Source organism: Sapajus apella, unplaced genomic scaffold (assembly GCF_009761245.1).
Source record: "Sapajus apella isolate SASKATOON/1434 unplaced genomic scaffold, GSC_monkey_1.0 scaffold103, whole genome shotgun sequence".
In the NCBI taxonomy this organism is placed as follows: domain Eukaryota; kingdom Metazoa; phylum Chordata; class Mammalia; order Primates; family Cebidae; genus Sapajus; species Sapajus apella.
In genome coordinates, this window is record NW_022437043.1 from 2,666,570 (window position 1) to 2,687,568 (window position 20,999).

The following is a 20,999-nucleotide window of genomic DNA, read 5'->3' on the forward strand; positions in this document are numbered from 1 at the left end:
TGGCAGACGGGTTGTCATGGTTAAGTAGGTGACTGTTTTAGCTGAACACCACACAGCGGCATGCATGGTATCCACGCAGCGGAGCCTGGGTCAGCACTACTTCTTTTGCCTACCTGTGCCCCTTGCTGTCAAACCTTTGGCAACCACAGGCTCATTTGGTGGCGATTGTGGCGTCCTCTGCCACTGGGTGGCACACACCTTGGATGACCCCTCTGGTGGAGGCGGTAGCTAACTTTCCCTTCCTATTCAAGACGCTTTCTTTCCTCTCACCTCCCACTTTGTCCACCATCTTCCTCCATTCCAGGGCCCCTGGAAGCTTGCCACCGAAGCATTTGTGGATTGCTCAAAGAGCCTCACTGCGGCAGATGAAATAATCATTCCGGCAGGCAATTCAGCTAATAGTTGGGGCGAGCAGGGCTGCTGATGCAGAGTAAAACACATTATTTCATGGTCTGTCATTTTGATTCAGGTGTGCTAAAGCACGTCATAATTCTCCACTGGGCCATTTCTTTTTATATGGGCTGTTGGTTTTCTTTTTTCGTCTTCTTTCTTAAATCAAAAGACAGGAAACCAAGTGCTTCTGACAAGTCATTTATGAATCCACGCTTGCAGAGATATCCATAGAAGCTCAGTGGCTTCTGCTGTGCAAAGGACCTGTGGCTCAGGAGGCTCGGACAGAATTCTGATTGTCAGGAAAACCCTCACACCTGCCTGAGAGCTCCCCCCAGCCCTTCTGTTGAGATTGTACCACCTGTATGAGTCAGGGTTCAGTCAGAGGCAGAATCGCCAGGAGATTGTTTTCGTTTTACAGGGTTTGGACTTTGCACAGTCGTGGGAGCTGGCTAAGCAGTCTCTGCAGGGCTGTTGTCCTCCCATCGGATGTTGGAGCTTGAAGTCCACTGGGCGGAGAGTTGGGAAGGGAAGATAGATGCAAAGTGTGGGAAGACCAAGGACAAGGCTGAACCCGTAAGTGCAAGCTGGAGCCAGTGAGGACTGACTGAAACCGTGTCAGTTCTTGTTGCCCTGACTTGGTCCTGCAGTGTGGAGCTAAACCTGGCTCAGGAGTCGGAGAAACTAAAGAAGGAGATGGGGAAAGGTAGAGCAACTGCATCCCTGGCCATGCTTTATACCAGCAAGGTGAGCCGCCAGGTAAGTGACAATGTGTGTGAGTTCCCAAAGGACCGCCATTTCACTTCCACCCTCCCAGACACCCGACAGAATCTTCTGCGGCCCACCCTCTTTGAAAGCATGTAGGGAAGGGAATTCTGGGAAACGTAGTTCATCCTGACCAAGTTGACACATGACAAAGCTATCACATCACCTTTGGCTTTCTTTGTATATCCCGTGGTGACTTTCTCTTTAACTAGACTGAGCTATCTCACTGCAGCCTAACTTCCCTGAGTCTGTGTTTGGGGCATGGAGGTTTACTGTCCTCAGGAAAGGCTGGGGCACAGCTTCTGGGCCAGGGTTTCGTGTAAGGAGCTCTCCAGCAGTTGGACATAGTGTAGACAGAGCTCATGGGAGCTGCTGATGCATTCTCTGGGTACATGAGAGAAGCTCCCGGTGCCCTGAACATCTTTTTTTTTTTTTTTTTTTTTGAGACAGGTTCTCATCATCCTGTCAGGCAGGCTGGAGTGCAGCGGTATGAGGCTCCCTGCAGCCTCAATCTCCTGGGCTCAAGTGATGCTCTGCCTCAGCCTTCTCTGAGTAGCTGGGACTATAGGCATACACTACCACACTCAGCTACATTTTTGATTTTTTGTAGAGACAGAGTATTGCTATGTTGCCCAGGCTAGTCTTGAACTCCTGAGTTTAAGTGATCCTCCTGCCCTGGCCTCCCAAAGTGCTGAGATAATAGGTGTGAGCCACTGTGCCCGGCCTGAGCTTCCTTTCTCCCTCCCATCCCAATCCCCATTCCCCCCTCTTCACTGCCCCCACTCCTCTGCACCCTGGGTGGCTTGATGAGGTACTGTCTATCAGGCTCTTTCTGTGGTGGAAGGAAGGATTCGGGGAGAAAGAAAAGCAGGTAACTTCCTAGAGGCTGGGTGTGAGAAAGTAGCCACAGAGGCACTACAGAGAGAAGCTGCGAAGTCCGGAAAGGCCTGAGCTCAGAAGGAAGTGCTGACAGTTCCAACCCAGGTCTGTCATGAGGCTCAGTGGTCCTTTGGGGCTGCATTGCAAGGAGATGCAAAAAGAATTGGGGGACTCACCCCTCAACCCAAATATACTGCTGCAACCATGCATGTGGGTTAGGAAACTTGCAACAGCTCCCGTCTGAGGTGTTGGAAGTCACTTATTCAACAAAAGTTTATCAGTGCTCTACCTTGTATAAGGTGTTGGGCCTCATATAAAGTAGGAGCTACTGGGGTCACAAAGATAAGTAAGAGTAGGCCCCTACATCCAAGGAGCTGGTCCCCTCGTGGGGCAGAGTGACATATATACCACAAAGATCAGTACGGGGCAGAATATGACAAATGCTATAAGAGATGTAAACAAGGTCCCATGGGAATACAGAAGAGAAAGCAGTAGGGAAATCCAGGTAGGCTTCACAGAAGAGGTGGTATGAGCATGGCCTCGAAGAATGAGTAGGATTTTGGCAGGTGGAGATCTAATATCAATGCATTTCAAAGGAAGGATCAGACTTGAACGAAGGCAAGGAGCAAAGTTAAAGGCCATGTCTGGTTTATGGGATACAAACATGAGTTCATTCATCAGGGGAGAAGATTGGAAAAGTAGGGTGAGAGAAAACTGGGGGGCTCTTGAATACCACATGTGGGGAATTTTGATTTTATTCTATAGATAATGTGCATAATGTTGTAGGCAAATATTATTGTTCATGAAGATGCCATGGGAACCCCACCCCCAAAACTGTTTAGAGGGAGTTAAATTCAGTTTGGCAATATGTATTCAAAGATGTAAAAACATTCATACCCCTTGACCCAGTGGTTCCACTGCAGGGAAGCAGGGAAGCCACAAAGCATAGTATTTAAGGGTGTGACTTTGGCAGTCAGGAGACAGGCCTGTGTTCAAATCTCTTCCAAAATTTACTAGCTGGGTGACCTTGGGCAAGGTATATAAATCTCTCTAAGCCTCAGATTCCCCATCTGTTAAATGGGAACAAGAATATCTTAGAGGGTTTGAAGATTAGCTGTGACAAATATATGTGAAGCATGCCTGTTCCATAGAAAGTAGCATGTGGGCCGGGCGCGGCGGCTCACGCCTGTAATCCCAGCACTGTGGGAGGCCAAGGTGAGCGGATCACGAGGTCAAGAGATCGAGACCATCCTGGCCAACATGGTGAAACCCCGTCTCTACTAAAAAGTACAAAAATTAGCTGGGTGTGGTGGCATGCGCCTGTAGTCCCAGCTACTCAGGAGGCTGAGGCAGGAGAATTGCTTGAACCCAGGAGGCGGAGGTTGCAGTGAGCCGAGATCGCGCCACTGCACTCCAGCCTGGCGCCTGGTGACAGAGGGAGACTCTGTCTCAAAAAGAAAAAAAAAAAAAAAGAAAGTAGCAGGTATGTGGTAGTTTTTAAAAGGAAATTTGTCTCAAAGACCTAACATGGAATTCAGACAAAGACTTTGCAAAAAGATGTTCATCAAAGCATTATTTATAATAATAAAAATGTAGACGATTAACAATAGTGAATAAAATTATGGTCTGTACAGTGAGGAAATGATGCTTGTGAACAGCTTTAATGATATGGAGGAAATTATGAGATATAATATTAAGCCATAGAGGAATATGCAATATTACATATACAACTTCTTTCTTTCTTTATTTTTTTGATGGAGTCTCACTCTGGTCTGTCCCCCAGGCTAGAGTACAGTGGCGTGATCTTGGCTCACTGCAACCTCCACCTCCCGGGTTCAAGTGATTCTCTTGCCTCAGCCTCCTGAGTAGCTGGGATTACAGGTGCGTGCCACCAGGTTCAGCTAATTATTGTATTTTTAGTAGAGATGGGGTTTCATCATGTTGGTCAGGCCTCATGATCTGCCTGCCGTGGCCTCCCAAAGTGCTGGGATTACAGGCATGAGCCACCACACCCGGCCTTATATACAACTTATTTTTAACCATGTTAAATATGACTAGAAAAAAGACTAGAAGAATATACACCACTGTGTTAACAGTGGTTGCCTCTGTGGCAACCCAATGCTGAGTGAAATGGGATTTTTCCCCCTATTTTTTTGTGTTTAAATATATATACACACATATATACACACACATATACATGTATATATATATATATATATACACACACACATATATGTATATATACTTTATACATTTTTACAATGAGTATATATCACTTTATTAATAACAAATAAAAGTAAAAATTGAAGCAAAGAAAGTTTTTGAACTGGAAAGGGAAAGATCCATTTCTTAGGAGGGCACTAGGTGGCCAGGTTAAGCATGTATTTTGAGAAAGGGAAGGTGAGAAGCAAGGAGATGGGTTACAGTGCTCTCTGAAGCAGGCCTGAAGTGGTGCTTTTCCACCTCACAATGAATGGGGTGATTCTGACGGTGCTGTGGGGGAAGAGTTGTCTGTGGATAGCCAGGAGGTCTATGCAGAGGGAAGGAGGTCTGTTGTGGGGACCTCTTGCAGGAAAATATGCTTAGACAATCTGATGGCCCCCTGAGCTATGAGAGATTGAAGTGTTAAGGTAAAACAGACAACAAAAAGCGGGGGGAGGGGCATAAATTTTTCACCACTGGGCCATGGACAGGACATCAGGTAGGCCAGAGAGGTCACATGGATCCAAGAACAATGAACGTCAAGAATGAGGTGAGCCTCATGAGTTTCCACAGGTTACGCAGCCCTCCTGGCCATGTAGAGTTCTTTAGATCCAGAACCCTGAGGGAAGGACTATAGTTTTAGGATGAAAAGAAAGCAACAATCTCAAGATGCTATAAGGTAGTTATACTTGTTGGTTAATTAAAGAGTCATTTATATTCTAGAGTCCCTTCCCCTACCCAGGCATATATAGTGTCCACTGTCTTGTCCCTAGAACTGGAAAGTGCCACAGATAAATGACGACCTGCTGAATCTAAAAACATGACGGTGTGCCAAAAGTCTCCACCACAGTTAGTACATGGTGGGGCTCTAGATGCAGGGTCAGCCTTCCCAGAATGTTATCGGCTGGGAGACAGTTTTGATCCTAGAGATACAATGATGGAAGGGAAATTAGGATTTGCCCCTTGCCTTTCCTTTTGGTGTCTTACCTTGTCTTTGAAACACAATCCTCAGAAGCACTTGGGTCAGCTTACTAGGCAACCCCTGAAGAAATCACCCTTTATCCCCCTGAACAAGAGGCTCCCCATCAACTTTGTCTCCTGCCCTTGATCAAAATACCTCAATTGTCTCTTCTCTAAGATAACTATGGAGAGATCAATCTCTGAAGAATGCTAATGGATCACTGTGCCACCTCCCTCCTCGCTCAAATTGGGTAGACATTTCTGGAATCAAGAGTCATATTCCAAGGAATATGAACTGCGGGACTCGTATGGTTTAGATATCTGTCCCTCCAAATCTCATGTGGAAATGTGATCCCTGCCAGGTGCAATAGTTCATGCCTATAATCCCGGCATTTTGGGAGGCCCAGGTGAGAGGATTGCTGAGCTCAAGAGTTCGAGATGAACCTGGGCAACATGGCAAGACCCTGTCTCTACAAAAAATACAAAAATTAGCCAGGCATGGTGGTGTACACCTGTAGTCCCAGCTACTTGGGAAGCTGAGATGGGAGGATGGCTTGAGCCTAGGAGGTTGAGGCTGCAGTGAGCCATGACTGTGCAACTGCACTTCATCCTGGGTGACAGAGCAAGAGTCTGTCTCAAAAAAAAAAAGAAAGAAGAAAAAAAGAAATGTGATTCCCCCTGTTGGAGGCGGGGCCTAGTGGAAGGTGTTTGGGCCATGGAGGTAGATCCCCCATTAATAGATTAATGCTCTCCCTCAGTGGTGAGTGAGTTCTCACTCTATTAGTTCCAATGAGAGTTGGTTATTAAAAAGAGCCTGGCACCTCCTCCCTCCCTCTCTCTTGCTCCCTGTCTCACCATGTGATCCCTGCTACTGCTTCCACCATGAGTGGAAGCTTCCTGAGGCCCCACCAGAAGCAGATGCTGGCACCATGCTTCTTGTACAGCCTGCAGAACTGTAAACCAAAATAAACCTCTTTTCTTTATAAATTACCCAGCCTCAGGTAATCCTTTGTAGCAATGCAAGATGGACTAATACAGGGGTTTTCTGCTGGTTAATGCCTAAGATAAGTCAGTAAAAACTTCTCACTTGGGGAAAGACAAAAATTTCAGGGACTCTAAAATCAGAAGGTCTCCAGTGAAACTGTGTAGAGCTGGCTCTATCATGGTACTAAGATTTATTTGGAAATGCTAGAATCCCAATGCAATATTGAAGAAGGATAAATCAGAGAGCCTTACACTACAGGATATCAAGACTTACTATATGTCTACAGTAATTAATACACTTTCATATTGGCACAAAGCTAGATAATACACCAATGGAATACAACAGAGTTTCCAGAAACAGATTCATTCATATATAGTCATCTGATTTCTCACAAACACTCTACTGAAATTCAGTGAGGAAAGAATGGCTTTTCTAAGATATGATGCTTGGTCAATTGGATATTCATATGGGGAAAAAACCCTTAACCCCTACTGTACATCATTCATAAAAAATAATTTGGGATGTATTATAGACCTCTATAGGAGAGATAAAATGTTAAAGCTTCTAGAAGTAAACAAGAGAATATCTGCATAACCAGGGGATAAACAGGCACTAAAAGTGCTAACCATATAATAAAATATTAAAAAACTAGACTTCATTAAAATTAAGAATTCCAATTCATCAAAAGAAACAATTATGGCAGCCCAGACAACACAATGAGACCCTGTCTCTACAAAAAAATAAAATTGGCTGAGCATAGTGGTGTATACCTGCAGTCCCAGCTACTTGGGAGGCCGAGGCAGGAGGATCACTTGACCCCAGGAGTTTGAGGTTATAGTGAGCTATGATCATGCCACTGCACTCCAGCCTGATGACAGAGACACCTTGTCTCAAAAAAAAAAAGCATTAAGAGGGTGAAAAGGCAAGCCATAACTGGATGAAGATATTTGCAATACATAGCTTACAAAGAGCTTGTATCCAGAATATAAATATAACTTGTGCTAATTAATAAGAAAGACAATCCAATAAAAATGAACAAACGAAACCCAGTACTTTATCAAAGATGAGATCAAAGAAGCCAGTACATATATGAAAAAGGATTCTACATCATTAGTTATCAGAAAAACGCAAATTCAAACCATACAATGATATACTGCCAGACTCCCACCAAAATAAGTAAAATTAAAAACCAACAATAAAAGTGTTGATGAAGATATGGAACATTGGAATGCTTTCTCCCATTGCTAATAGGAGGAAATCAACACAACTGCTTTGGAAAACTACTTAGCAGTATCAACTAAATCTGTCCATATGTACATACTATGACCCAACAATTCTACTTCTGTGTGCTTATGTTCACAAATAGATAAGTACAATAATGTTTGTAGCAACTTTAATTCACAACAGTGCAAACTAAATACAGCCCAAATGTTCAACAGTAGAAAGTATACAGTGTGAAACCATCACATGGTGGAATATTATACTGCAATGAAAAAGAAAACCACCCACTGATTCACACAACAACATAAATAGCACGATGTGTTGTGTACATATTGTATGATTCCATTTAAATAGAGATCAAAAACAGATAAAACGAATCCATGGTGATTTAGGTTAAAATAGCAGCTACCTTTGGGAAGGGGCAGGGTAACCAACTGTTTAGGTTGTCCTGCAACTGAGTGGTTTCAGTGTGAAAATCAGGATAGTCCCAAGCAAACTAGGATGGTTGGTCACCCTAGGATGTGGTCTTTTTTGGGAAGGCATATGAAGGAGCCTTCTGAGGGGCCAGAAATGTTCAGTATGTCAATATGGGTGGTGGTCACGAGTGAATACACGAGTGAAAATTTATCCAGCTATGCATTTAAGATTTATGTGTTTATGTATGCAGTTTATACTTTAATTGAAAATCTTTAAAAATAGCTGTATGCTACAAAGCACAGAGCACGAAGAAAGCAAAGACAATAGGGCCATTAGGAGAATTTTGGTGGATAACAAAATGAAGGCCCGATTTTCATTTCTAACGTTTGCTTGTTTTCTTTTTCGGGTGTTGGGGCTTTGATGTGAGAAAGGTGAAGCAAAATGTGGTAAACAGGAATGAAAAGCCAGAATGCATAAAGGAAGCCTTCATTGTTTGGAGTGAGTTTCCCAGCCTGGGAGTTTCCCAGAGACCTGGCACATGATATTGCTGAGCCATGGGCAGTGAATGCAGAGAATAGAAAAGGCAGGAATATCCATTTCGATGTTTAAAAAAGCAAGAGGCTAGATTTCACAAATTAGTGATTAGTGGGCTGATCCTGGATCACAGGAAATATTCAAAAACAGGTTATTAATAGGATAATTTGTGAGCCTCCAGAAGGGGAAATGATGATCTTAAGGAGTCACTAAGGATTCTTTTAATCAAATCATTCCAGACTAACAACTTTTCTTCTCTTTGACCTGGTTACTTGATTTTTAATCAGACAAATGCAATAGACTTAGAATATATGAACCTTAGTGAGGCATTCAACAGTGATTCTCATGAGAACCCTATAAAAGAAAAGGGGAAACAAGATTTTGGCTGCATAGAAAAATTAAGATGATTAGTAATTGGTTAACTGAGTTTACCTAACAACAAACAGACTAACCCCTATAGAGAAAGAAAGCTTTTCATTTGGCCCTGTTCTGTTTAACTTTTTTTTTTTTTTTTTTTTTTTTTTTTTGAGACAGAGTTTCACTTTTGTTGCCCAGGCTGGAGTGCAATGGCACGATCTCGGCTCACTGCAACCTCTACCTCCTGGGTTCAAGCGATTCTCCTGCCTCAGCCTCCTTAGTAGCGGGGATTACAGGTGGCCACCACCACTCCCGACAAATTTTTGTATTTTTAGTAGAGACAGGTTTCTCCATGTTGGCCAGGATGGTCTCAAACTCCTGACCTCAGGTGATCCACCTGCCTCGGCCTCCCAAAGTGCTGAGATTACAGACATGAGCCACCATGCCCGGCTCTGTTTAAATTTTTATTGAGGACATGGATTAAAAATTGTGTTCATCAAAACTGAGAATAATATGTACTCGGGGTGACAGTGGGTATGGTAAGTATCAGAATCAAGTTGACAGGCTAGAATAATGGATTTAATATAAGAAGATCATATATAACAGGATAAACAAAAGGCTCTGTCCTTGTAAATGAAAATCTAGCTACAGAAGGGGTTTTAGTTGACATAACATTTAAGAAGCTTCAGTATGAGGGGAATGCCAAGATGGGAAAGAGAATTGGGGATGTTTACAAAGGGGAAGCCAGGATTTAGGGCTGCTTGTATGGGAGGGCATATGTCATGTATAATCTGTCTGACTCCAAGGCACAGAAAGAATTTACACAAGCGAGAGCTACACGAAGACAGATTTGAGATGAACTTTCCAAGTATCTGCTCTGTCAAAGAAGGCATAGCTGTTTCTGAAGGTAGTGAGTTTCCTGTCACTGTATGATAGGATAGATGACCCTTTGCCTTACAGAAAGGATGCAAAAATGTTAGAGTTCAAATTGCTGAGCTTTCAAATTTATTTCAACCCCAAGAATCTATGACATACATGTAATTCAGTAAGTAGAAATAGATTTTGATCTTTAACAAATTGATATATTGCTCTGTGGTTTGCCCTCATATATAAACCAGGAATAAATATATACTTATTCCCTGCTTAACCCACACAAAAGGTTTACAAATCATGCCTTCCATAGACCTCTTGATAATCCTGAGAAGAGCTGACACAATTATAAAAATTATTACTGCCATAAGTGCCCTTGAATTAGGAATAAATTAATACTCATTTTTAATATTTTTTGTATTATTTCTCCACATTAATGACCAAACTTTTGTCGACAGCAGCCTAACAGAATCCTGGATTGATTTTCAATTTTCCTCTGAGCAGTGATTTGGCAAAGGCTAAATCATAGATTGGGGAAATAAAGAGTTTTAATCATTGTTATTACCCTGATATTATTACAGTTTCGATTATTTGCTCTGTGGCTTAAAAGGTAATGTTTTTACATTTCTAGTTTGGCAGGTTTTTTTCCCTTTTTATTGTTAACGTCTGATGTTATTCTCTTTTGATTAGATAAAATGATATTTCACATTTCTACTTTAGAAAATGTATTGAGGGGTTTTGTGGCTTAATAAACAGAACACAATCACGATATCACAAGCAATTGATATAGTGATTATGTGCTGTTTATTAGGCTGCCAATACTGTGTTAGAACACAATCACTATATCAATTGATTGATGTCTTCCAAGTGACTTTCTTTATAGATATATGCTATATATTATATAGTTTAGCCTTTGCTTACTTCACAGCATGTGGACATGCACAGAGGAACAGCCAATCCAGAGGTCTCTGGGCCAAATCACACTTAATGGCTAAAGCATTTGTCTCTGAGTACATCAGAATAGGGATAATGAGATATCAAAGGAATTGTGTAGAACAAAGGATGCCTTGATTTTTTGAAAAAGGGGCTTGATTGGTAACATCTAAGTTTAGGGAAAGCCTAAAGCCCTGTAAAGGCAAAGCTTGCTTTGTATGATCTGTTCTGATGATTGTTCAGGCTTCGGTTATGTTTCGGCTGGGGGCTGCCTGTATTCTGTATTTGAGCATCATCTGGAAGGAGCCACTGGTGACTTATGTCATGTCTATCTTTCCCCTAGTCTTCTCTTGCCTCCTTTTTCTTTCTCAACTTGTCTGTGTCAGGACTGGGGAAGCTTTTCACTGTTTCATTTTCATTCATGAGATCCATCAAGAATAATTTAAAGGTCATTTGAGTGGGCACACTGGGTGATTGTTAGTCTCTTTTCTATGACTCTATGACATAATGGAAGTTTCGAAATGAGTTGGTTAGTCTCTGACCCATTCCAAACAACGTCTTTGCCACAAATGTTGAGATGGCAAAGTCTTAATGGTTGTAATCTTAAATAAGTTAGATGACTCAAAATCTTAGTTCTTTTAGCTCTGAACATTTCGAATTCCATGACTGGAAGGAGAAAATGGGCTGAGAGGGGACTTGTATCTTTTCCATAATATCTCTCCAGTTGGTTCCCAAAACTCCCATGGGTGACAAACACAGCTCTCTGAATACCTCCCAAGGGACACAGGAATGGGGTCTCATGATTTCACAGTGATGATGTACCTCTGAAGGGCCTCTGTTTCTCCAAGACCATTCAGTCAGAGGATGCGCCCTGATGTCCAGGGAATATTACCCTGTGCGGTACTGGGGAGGCATTCTTAGTTGCTTAAATTTCCTTTGCCACTAATAGTCATTTCATCTTTGACTCCAATGGTAGATGTGTGTGAAAATAATACAGCCACCAGTCAGCCTATTTTTTCTTTTTCAGCACCAATATAGTCATGTTCTTTAAAAAAAAAAAAAAAAACCGGAAATTTTTTGAAGCATCCTTGACCTAGAGCCTGTGACAAATTAAAATGTTTATAGTCTGAAAACTAGCTGTGAATCCAATATAAAATTTTCATCTTCATTAAAACACTTTATCACAATGTGTCTTGTACTCGAACAAATCGAATAGGGTCTGGCTCCCTCATTGGGGTGTCATCTCCCAGAGTATAAGGACCTTCTTGATACCCTTACGCCCTCCTAGTGCCCAGGATAGGTCCTATAAATATCCCTTACATATTTTGGAGTTACATTTAAACAAAAGGAATTTCACTTGTTTATTAGTTACATCTAAACTCGCATTTAGATTATATAATGAACATGCATTTTGGTTGATTTGCTGATTTCCCTTATTCTATCTATTTTAAAAAAGAATGGAGACATAGGAAGTAAAATAGCCAACCGTCCTTGTTTAAACAAAGCTGGCCGAACACTCTGTACTGCCATCTAGTGGGAGAAAAGGCTCTGCGGCCATCTAGTGTATTGCCATTTGGAGGGAGTAACGTGTTTAGAACAATGTCAGATCGGATCACAGTTGAGGGGAGGGGAGCAGGACATGGTGGGACAGGGTGGAGGATATGTGTTTTCCTCTGATTAGCCACGTGCTGCCTAGAGTGGTTGCCTCTTTGCCCTTGGCATAAGAGCAGAGGAAGCCTTCTTTGTGTTTTTGTGAACAAGCACCTGACGATAAACTCTGAGCGGTGTTCTTGGCTGTGGTTCTATTTGCGGGCTAGTAATTTAGGCTGTGGGATATTCCCTTCAGAACAATGCAGCTTTTAGAGGAGAAAAGTCACGATGTTATTAGCATAAGTGCTATACACACACACACACACACACACACACACACACACACACACACACAGACAATTGCATTGTTTCACCTTCTTTCTAATTCTTGGTCCTGTCGTCCTTAGCAGCCCTGCTACAGCTGTACCGCATTGTGGCTCAAGACTCAGTGTCCTTAAATACAAAGCTTCATTTGGCCCTGCAGGAGGGGAGCCGGGGCCTCCCTGGCTCAGCCTCTGATGATGACTACTGGGGCTTTTCATCCAAGTTGACTTTATTTATTCATAAGCAGGGCTGACAGTCAAAGTTCTGAGGCCCCTGAACCGGCCAGATCCCTCCTTCCTTTCGTTTACTTTTATTTCTTTGATTTTTTTTCTCCTCTCATCTCTGCCTTGTCAGTTCTCTGAGCAGAGCCTGTGAGCTCCTTGTGGCCTCTTTTTCTTCCCCTAAACACACAGCAACACACACACAAGCAGATATGCACAATGGAAGGCTCCGGCTTAGATCCCAGTTGGAAAATAGTTCTTGAGGAAATCAGAGAAAACCCACTTAAGTCACACACAGAGAGAATCCCAGGGGGCTGGCCTGACAGGTAGGCTGAGCCGACACTGGGCCATTAGGTGTGAGTTGAAGGAAGAGGCAAGTCTCCCAACCATGCAACCTATCATAGCTCCCCAGCTGGCTCCTGAAACTCCCATATAAATACAGAAAGGTCATAATTTCCAAACAAGAAATTAGGGCTCATATCTGATAGGTTATCATCAGAAAAACAGGACAGAGCTATTTGGCCAAATCTGGGATGGTCACTCAGAGATTTCATCTTTTATTCCAGCTGAGATCAAAGACAGAGGCTGCTAGCTTAGAACACTACTGAGAATAATTCTGGGGCCACATCTGGGTTTAGTAGGGGAAGAATGCAAGAGTATATTAGGAAGGCCTGAGATAGTCATGCATGAACTAGTGAAAGCATTGCAATATTGGCTTCACATGCAAATGGCTTCTTAGAGGGCTAACAGTGAAATGTCATTAGCTGTTAACTTCCTGGCACAAATTAAATTATTACATTAGCCACCCATCACAAGGCTCTAAGTGAATGGGTCACAGCATAGGTGAATTTGTTTCTATGGCTTATTCTTCCCTTTTAGAATTGAGTTAAAATTCACATAACATAAAATTCACCATTTAAACCATTTAAAATTATATAATTCAGTGGCTTTTAACATATTCAGAAGACTGTGCAACCATCACCATTATCTAATTCCAGAATCATTTCATCGCTCCAGAAAGAAATCATTTCATCACTCCAGAAAGAAACCCATTAAACAGTTACTCCCAATTCTCCCCTCCCCTCAGCCCTTGGTAACTGCTGATTTGCTCTCTGTCTATGGATTTGCCTACTCTGGACATTGGCTATAAATTGAAACATAAAATATGCGGCTTTTGGTGTGGTGGCTCACGCCTGTAATCCCAGCACTTTGGGAGCACGAGGCGGGTGGATCATGAGGTCAGGAGATTGAGACCATCCTGGCCAATGTGGTGAAACCCCGTCTCTACTAAAAATACAAAAATTAGCTGGGTGTGGTGGCGCATGCCTGTAATCCCAGCTACTCAGGAGGTTGAGACATGAGAATCGCTTGAACCCGGGAGGCGGAAGTTGCAGTGAGCCGAGATCGTGCCAGTGCACTCAAGCCTGGCAACAGAGAGTGACTCCATCTCAAAAAAAAAAAAAAAAAAAAAAAGAAAGTGGGAAAGAGTGTGGCAGCAGCACACCTTGGGTCCGCTGTGGAATCCTAAGGGCAAAGGGTCTCTAGACTTCTTGGTGAGGAGAGAGAGAGAAGATGGGGCCACAATAGGATAGTAATGACCTTGAGCTTAACTGATAGAAGAAGAATGGGTTTGTGCAGAATTTATACAATGGCTGCTAATATTTCTTTTTTTTTTTAATAAAGAAGAGAAAAATCTATAGCGGAGATGAAAAGATGGGTTACAGGAGAGCCAAAGTAAAGTGAAAATTGTTCTGGTTTTGGCCGTGTCTTACCAGTATGTTGTTAATAGATGCTGTTTTAGCAGAAAGAAGAAAAGCTTGTTTAGCTGCATGTAATGCAAGATGACAAAATTGGTAGAGGAAATTTTAGCACAACAAATTGAAGAAAGAGATTCACTTATTACAAGAATACTGCTGTGCATTTCCATAGTGATGGACTTCTAAGGCATATTCTTGTCTATAAGCTCATTAGGATAAATGAATCAGACAGAGCAGGTACTATTTTCTGTCATTTGAGAAATAAGAAAATCAAGGCACCCAGCATAGCTCCTGGTGATTAGTAGGTATTCAATCAGTATTTGCTAAATAAATGAAGCAGAGTCACATTGTCAAAGAATATCAGCGCTTAGAGGGCCTTTGAGATCATCCAGAAGCCCTTCTCCCACCTCATTTTTGGAGGAGGAATATCAGAGCAGACTGGGGAAATTTGGAGCTTAAATCCTAGGTCAATTGGTCAGGGAGTGAAGGACCCAAGTCAGTAGTGTGTCCTTTGTCTCAGCACAGTATCGGCATGTCAATTACATGGCTTTGTGATGATGTGTGCCCTTTCCTATCTCTACCACTGAGCCATATGCTTCTGGGGGCGGGGTGGAGCTTGCGTCTGATTCATCTTTGAATACCCAGGATGTCATAGCACAGTTGATGAAACTTATTGGATGGATTAACAGGAATGGAAGCTCTGTGTTCTTACTGGGTCTCTGCTCCTTCTTCTCATTTTGCCATAGCTTTTAGTGGCAGATACAAAACTCAACCAGAGTTTCCAGGCCCCGGGGAACTTTTCCCTCTACCCCAGTGTCTACATTCATCAAGGTAGGTGACACAAGATGTACTCACAGAGTGCAGACCGCAAAAGTTGTACCTGGCAGGTTACTTTGAACTTGTTAGGACCCTTGGGATAATCTTTACTGTACTGTTATTATGGAAGTATCTGGAAGGTGAGAAAAAGAGGACCTTTTCCTTAATTCAAAGCCTAATGTCAGTCTAGCTACCTTAAGTAGAATCCCAAGTGTATCCTGCACACCAGAAAGTTCCTTCCTGGCCAGGCATGGTGGCTCATGTCTATAATCCCAGCACTTTGAGAGGCTGAGATGGATGGATCACTTGAGGTCAGGAGTTCAAGACCAGCATAGCCAACATGGTGAAACCCTGTCTTTACAAAAAATACAAAAATTAAGTCAGGTGTGGTGGCACACACCTGTAATCCCAGCTACTCAGGAGGCTGAGGCAGGAGAAATGCTTGAACCCAGAAGGCGGAGGTTGCAGTGAGTCGAGATTGCATCACTGCACTCCAGCCTGGGTAATGGAGCGAGACTCCATTTCAAAAATGAAAAGAAAAGAAAAAGAAAGTTCCTTCCTTTGGTATGTTGTCCAGGTCCCAGATGGAGGGAGGCTTGCCTTGGAGAAATTATACTCTTCAGAATGGAACTCGACAATGATGGAGGCAGTAAGAGGTGACAGGGTCTTCAAGGGGTTCTGAAACAATTCCTTGTCTACCCTGTTTTGCTCTTCTGGGGGACTTCTGTTTGCTCCTGAGCACATATGTGAGGCAAAATGGAGGAGGTCTTACAGTGGTCTTTTCCATGCCTGTGAATGGCATATGGTGGGTAGCAAAGCTCGCGCATGAAAGGGCAGAAAGAGAGGCACAGGGGACTGCACACTGACCATGGTTTGAGCTTTGGTATCTGACCTCTGTCTTCTGTTTCTGCCCCATGTTGAGTAGCCACCATGGGGTTCTTCTACATAAGCCTCCACTTCGTGTCTCCTGCACCAACTCCAAGACCCGCATGTTGGATCTTGCCAACATCTCTCCAGCCTGGACACCTTGACTTCCTCTGGTTTGTTCCCTTCCCACTCAATGCCAATAAATTCACAGAGTGCGGACTGCAAAAGCACCACATTGGAAAGCTCAGGTGTATCCAATGTTCTATGATGGCCCTGTTACCAGCAACCTGATTCCTCCTGACTTCAAAGCAGTTTCCACATGTATTAGTCAGGGTTCTCCAGATAAACAGAACTAATAGGATGTACAGATAGATAGATGGAGAGAGATTTATTATAAGAAATTGGCTCATGTGACCATAAAGACTGACAATCCTAAGAGCTGCAGTTGGCAAGCTGGAGACTCAGGAGGGCCAATGCATAGTTCTAGTCCAAAGGCTGGCAGGCTTGAGACCCAAGAAGAGCTGATGTTTCAGTTTGAGTCTGAAGGCAGGAAAAAGCCAATGCTCCTGCTCAAATGCAGACAGTCAGGCAGGAGGCGTTCCCTGTTATTCGGGAGCAGGTCAGCTTTTTATTCTATTCAGGCCTTCAGCCGACTGGCTGAGACCCACACACATTAGAGTGGGAAATCTGCTTTACTCAGTCTACTGATCTCAACATTAATCTCATCCAAAGACATCTTCACAGAAACAGTCAGAATAACGTCTGACCATATAGCTGGGCATCCCATGGCCCAATCAAGTTGACACATAAAATTAACCATCACACCACACAACCTAAGCACAAAGCCCGATGGTCTTGTTACATGGATAGAATATCCAGGGACCAGTGATTCTTCTTTACTCTATGTCTGTCATCTTGCAGAGACCAACAGAGGGTTTGTTAGTGCCCAGAATTCACTCAGGCAGCCTGAGGTACCCATGTAAAGGACCTAGTGGCCCAGGGAGTGTGAGAAGCAGCCTCAGCATCCCCATGAGAAGGCCAGTCCAAGTCCTCCCTCCTTGTCGTGGCAGGGAGATTGGGGTGAGCCTCTCCTTTCTCATCTTTGCTGAAGGTGAGCCACTCAGTCTTCTGAGGTGGCATCTTCTGCACCCACGGGCTTAGCTAGATGTGTGTGGAGGGCCATGGCTGTGCTGGAGTGAATGAAGAAGGATGATAGTTGAGATGATAGTATAGGAGGGACCCAGTGCTGGATATGACAGCACCGGCAAAGTGCTGAAGTTCCCAGGGCAGCATGCTCATGGGAGTGGGTGGGAGGCTCTCAGGTGGGAAGAGGATGCTGTATTATTTAGGTTGGCTTCTGTAATGACTGAGGTTTGGTTATTCTTTACAGTGGGAGATAGAGGAGGAACCTGGCTTTCAAAGTGGTCTCTCTGTATTGTGAAACAGGATGTACATGGGCGCTTCTAAGAGGGGACACTTGGCTAGCCTGGGGGCTGGCAAAGGGCTGTCAGAGAAGGATACAGGTGAATTAAGCCCTGACAGAAGGATGGGCTGGCAAGGGTCATCCTGTCAGATCTTCAGGCCAGAGGTCCCAGCTAAGAACTGTTTCTCAAATTGTCGCTGAGGATCGCATCAGAGAGAATGCGGGATGACAATGGGATGGAACCTTATAAGTAAACCTTGTTTAGTTACTGTTTTACCGTAAGCAACTCTGTTTTATGACAGTGTTTTGTCACACTTTAGACAGACCACAGCTTCTCCTTTTCCTCAAACTGAGCTATGAGATGGGAATGAATCTCTCATCTCTCTCTCTTATCCTCCCCTTTGCACCCCCTTCCCATGGCCTTCACACTCACCTGCACCAGGTCTGGCGTGAGGCGCTTGGCCTGCAGCCATTTCTGGAACCTCTCCGTTTTCCGCAGGACACGCTCAATGCTGCAGGTCTTTGGGGCTGAGGCAGATGCACAGATTCTCCTGTCTGAGATCTCGTTTTGATATTTGCTGACCAGCCTAAGGATCTCCACAGGGCGCCAGATTTTGGAATCATCTGAGTAATTTGCAGGATAAGAAAGCAAGAAGTCGGGAGGCAGTCCAAGGTGGGAAGCCAGCCAGCTGTCAGACCTGTCAGAAGAATAGCCCTTTGAGGACTGGCCTGTGAACGGGAGGCTCGCAGAGCCCAGGGACAGGGAGACAGGGGACAAGAGCCCAACCGATCCATTTCTCCTATTTAGACGGAGGTGTTCGAAATTCTTTTTGTAAGACGACTATTTTTGTTTCTTCAAACTTAGGGCCGTGTATATGTCATATCAGAAAAGGTGAGGGAGCTGTGAGTCGCACACAGACACGATCCTCTTCATGCAACTGGCACAGAAACACTAGCCGTGGCTCTCTGAACTTTTACTCCCTGTAAAGATAGCAGCTTTACGTACACTGCCATTTTTGATTCCCCTAATATTCAATTTCCACTGTACAGGGTAGAAACTCAGGCTTATAGAGCTTAAGTATCTTGACCAAAGTCAGACAATGCATTGCCGATCAGAGGTGCGGACCCCGGGCTGTCTGTCAGCAAACCTCAGTATCTTTCCCTTTCCCTACACTGGTTCCCCAAACTGCTCACCCTCTGACCAATGGCTGGGTCTTGGAACCACAGAGGTTCTTGAAGAAGCTCTTGGGCCTACACTAAGGAGATCACTGTACCTCCATACCCTACCCCAAGCAGCCCCATTAATTTTGTTTTCAGTCTAAAAATTTAAATCGTCAGCACCAACAAAGTCTCAGGCAAGAGTGACTACTAAATTATCACCAAATTGGAAGCTATCTGGGTTCCAGGAGGTGTGTGATTCTGCATGATGGCCTGGTCAGTTCTTAATCCTCCTTAGGGAGAGGCATTTGCCTTTTTTTTTTTTTTTTTTTTTTTTTGAGATGGAGTCTCACTCTGTCACCCAGGCTGGAGTGCTATGGCTCAATCTTGGCTCACTGCAACCTCCATCTCCTGGATTCAAGCAATTCTCCTGCCTCAGCCTCCTAAGTAGCTGGGATTACAGGCACGCACCACCATGCCTGGCTAATTTTTGTATTTTTAGTAGAGACGGGGTTTCTCCATGTTGGCCAGGATGGTCTCGAACTCCTGACCTCAGGTGATCCGCCTGCCTCGGCCTCCCAAAGTGCTGGGATTACAGGAATGAGCCACCGCGCCTGGCCAGCATTGACCTATTATCATCTGCCAATTTCCTAGGCCCCACAGTTATGTTTTCTCCATAGTCATTTCTCCAGCTGTGTGCTGATATTTCCATTAGGGAAGAATGTTAAATCTCTTTTTGATTTATGTACAAAAAATTACTCAGAAAAAGTTTACCTTCGTTATTATTAAAAATTGAAGGTCATACAGCAAATGAAAATCAAGCAGCATAAGACATGTTATATACTGAATTTAAATAAGAATATTTAAATTCTTATTATTGGGCCACCCCATGATAATGAGTTTTGGATAATGAGTTTTGGAAGAATTAACATTTCGACTAGGCCCAAACCCTAGATTGAGTTGTTTTTCTCCCTTACCCAACACAACTTTACCCTAAGAGACTGCAAGCTTTTCTCACTGTTCTGATGGCAAAGAAAGTCACACACAAAAATTACAAGGGCAAAGAGGTCAAGGGACTCAGCCAGGAAGCTGGAGAGCCCAGCCCTCTGAATCCCTGAGTTATGCACTAGAGCTCCAGCCTCTCACATCTGGGAAGGTGCTCCAGTGGAAACTGCCAGTGAGTAACTTCTGCAACGCAGGACGATGCAAATTGCAACGGAAGTAGGCACAAAGGATTCTGTACAAGAACACTGCCATCAATGTATTTGAAAAGATGAAACAGTGTAAACTTGAAATGAGTCCATTTTACTAGAAGTTTCACGACAACTATGGGAAATGATCCTCCCCTCTAGGTGGATAAGGGCCCAAGACCCAGAGACGGGCCTGTCTGCCTGTATCCTGCAGCTGCTCTTGCTCATGGAGTTTCAAACTCGCCCCCACTCCCCGCCCCACTAACCACCAAAGGGACGGGAGCAGGAAAGTTATCACTAGGTGACTCTTTTAGATAATGATAATAGTAACAAATATTTGTGAAACACTTAAGTGTGCCAGTCACTTACTTAAACACTTTATATGTACTGATTCATTTAATCCTTTCAATAAACATATGAAGTTGATATTATTATTAACATACAGATGAGGAAACTGAGGCACAGAGTGATTATGTCATTTGCCCAAGGTCACATGACCAAGAATTGGAGGAAGTGGCATTCAAGGCTCCAGAGCTTGCAGTGGGGATACCACTGCACCTCCATACCCAACACCAAGGAACCCCATTAATTTTTTTTTTTTTTCTGAGACTGAATCTCACTATGTCGCTCAGGCTGGAGTGCAGTGGCACAATCTTGGTTCACCGCAACCTCCACCTCCTGGGTTCAAGTAATTCTCCTGCCTCAGCTGGGATTACAGGCAAGTGCCACCACACCTGGCTAATTTTTGTATTTTTAGTAGAGACAGGGTTGCACCATGTTGGCCAGGCTGGTCTTGAACGCCTGACCTCAAGTGATCTTCCCCCCTCGGCCTCCCAAAGTGCTCGGATTACAGGCATGAGCCAAGGTGCCTGGCCCCAGTAATTTTAATTTTGTTTCTTTTATCACTTTGTGGTTGCTTATTACTCTATCACCCATTTTATGAATTAGCTCATAGAAACAGATTGGTAACATTATTAGGAGTTATAAGTGGCAGGATCCTTGAGGATTATTTTGTCCCTGCTCCATTCTGCATCTTGTTTTGAGGATGAGAAAATTAAATGCAGAACATACATATGACTTTTCTGAAGACTCACAGGCAATTAGTGGTAGAGGAGGGCAGAACTCAAAGCTCCTGTTCTC

At 43.6% G+C, this 20,999-nt stretch overlaps 1 protein-coding gene across 1 annotated transcript in view; it reads right to left on the minus strand.

The window, feature by feature from the left end:
* The window catches only part of DIPK2B (divergent protein kinase domain 2B), a 50,626-nt gene that overhangs the window by 23,830 nt on the left and 5,797 nt on the right, over window positions 1-20,999 (minus strand). The window contains exon 2 of the mRNA XM_032258563.1: window positions 17,945-18,209. Within this exon, the coding sequence (XP_032114454.1) occupies window positions 17,945-18,209 (265 nt within the window). The remainder of the gene's footprint in view (window positions 1-17,944; window positions 18,210-20,999) is intronic.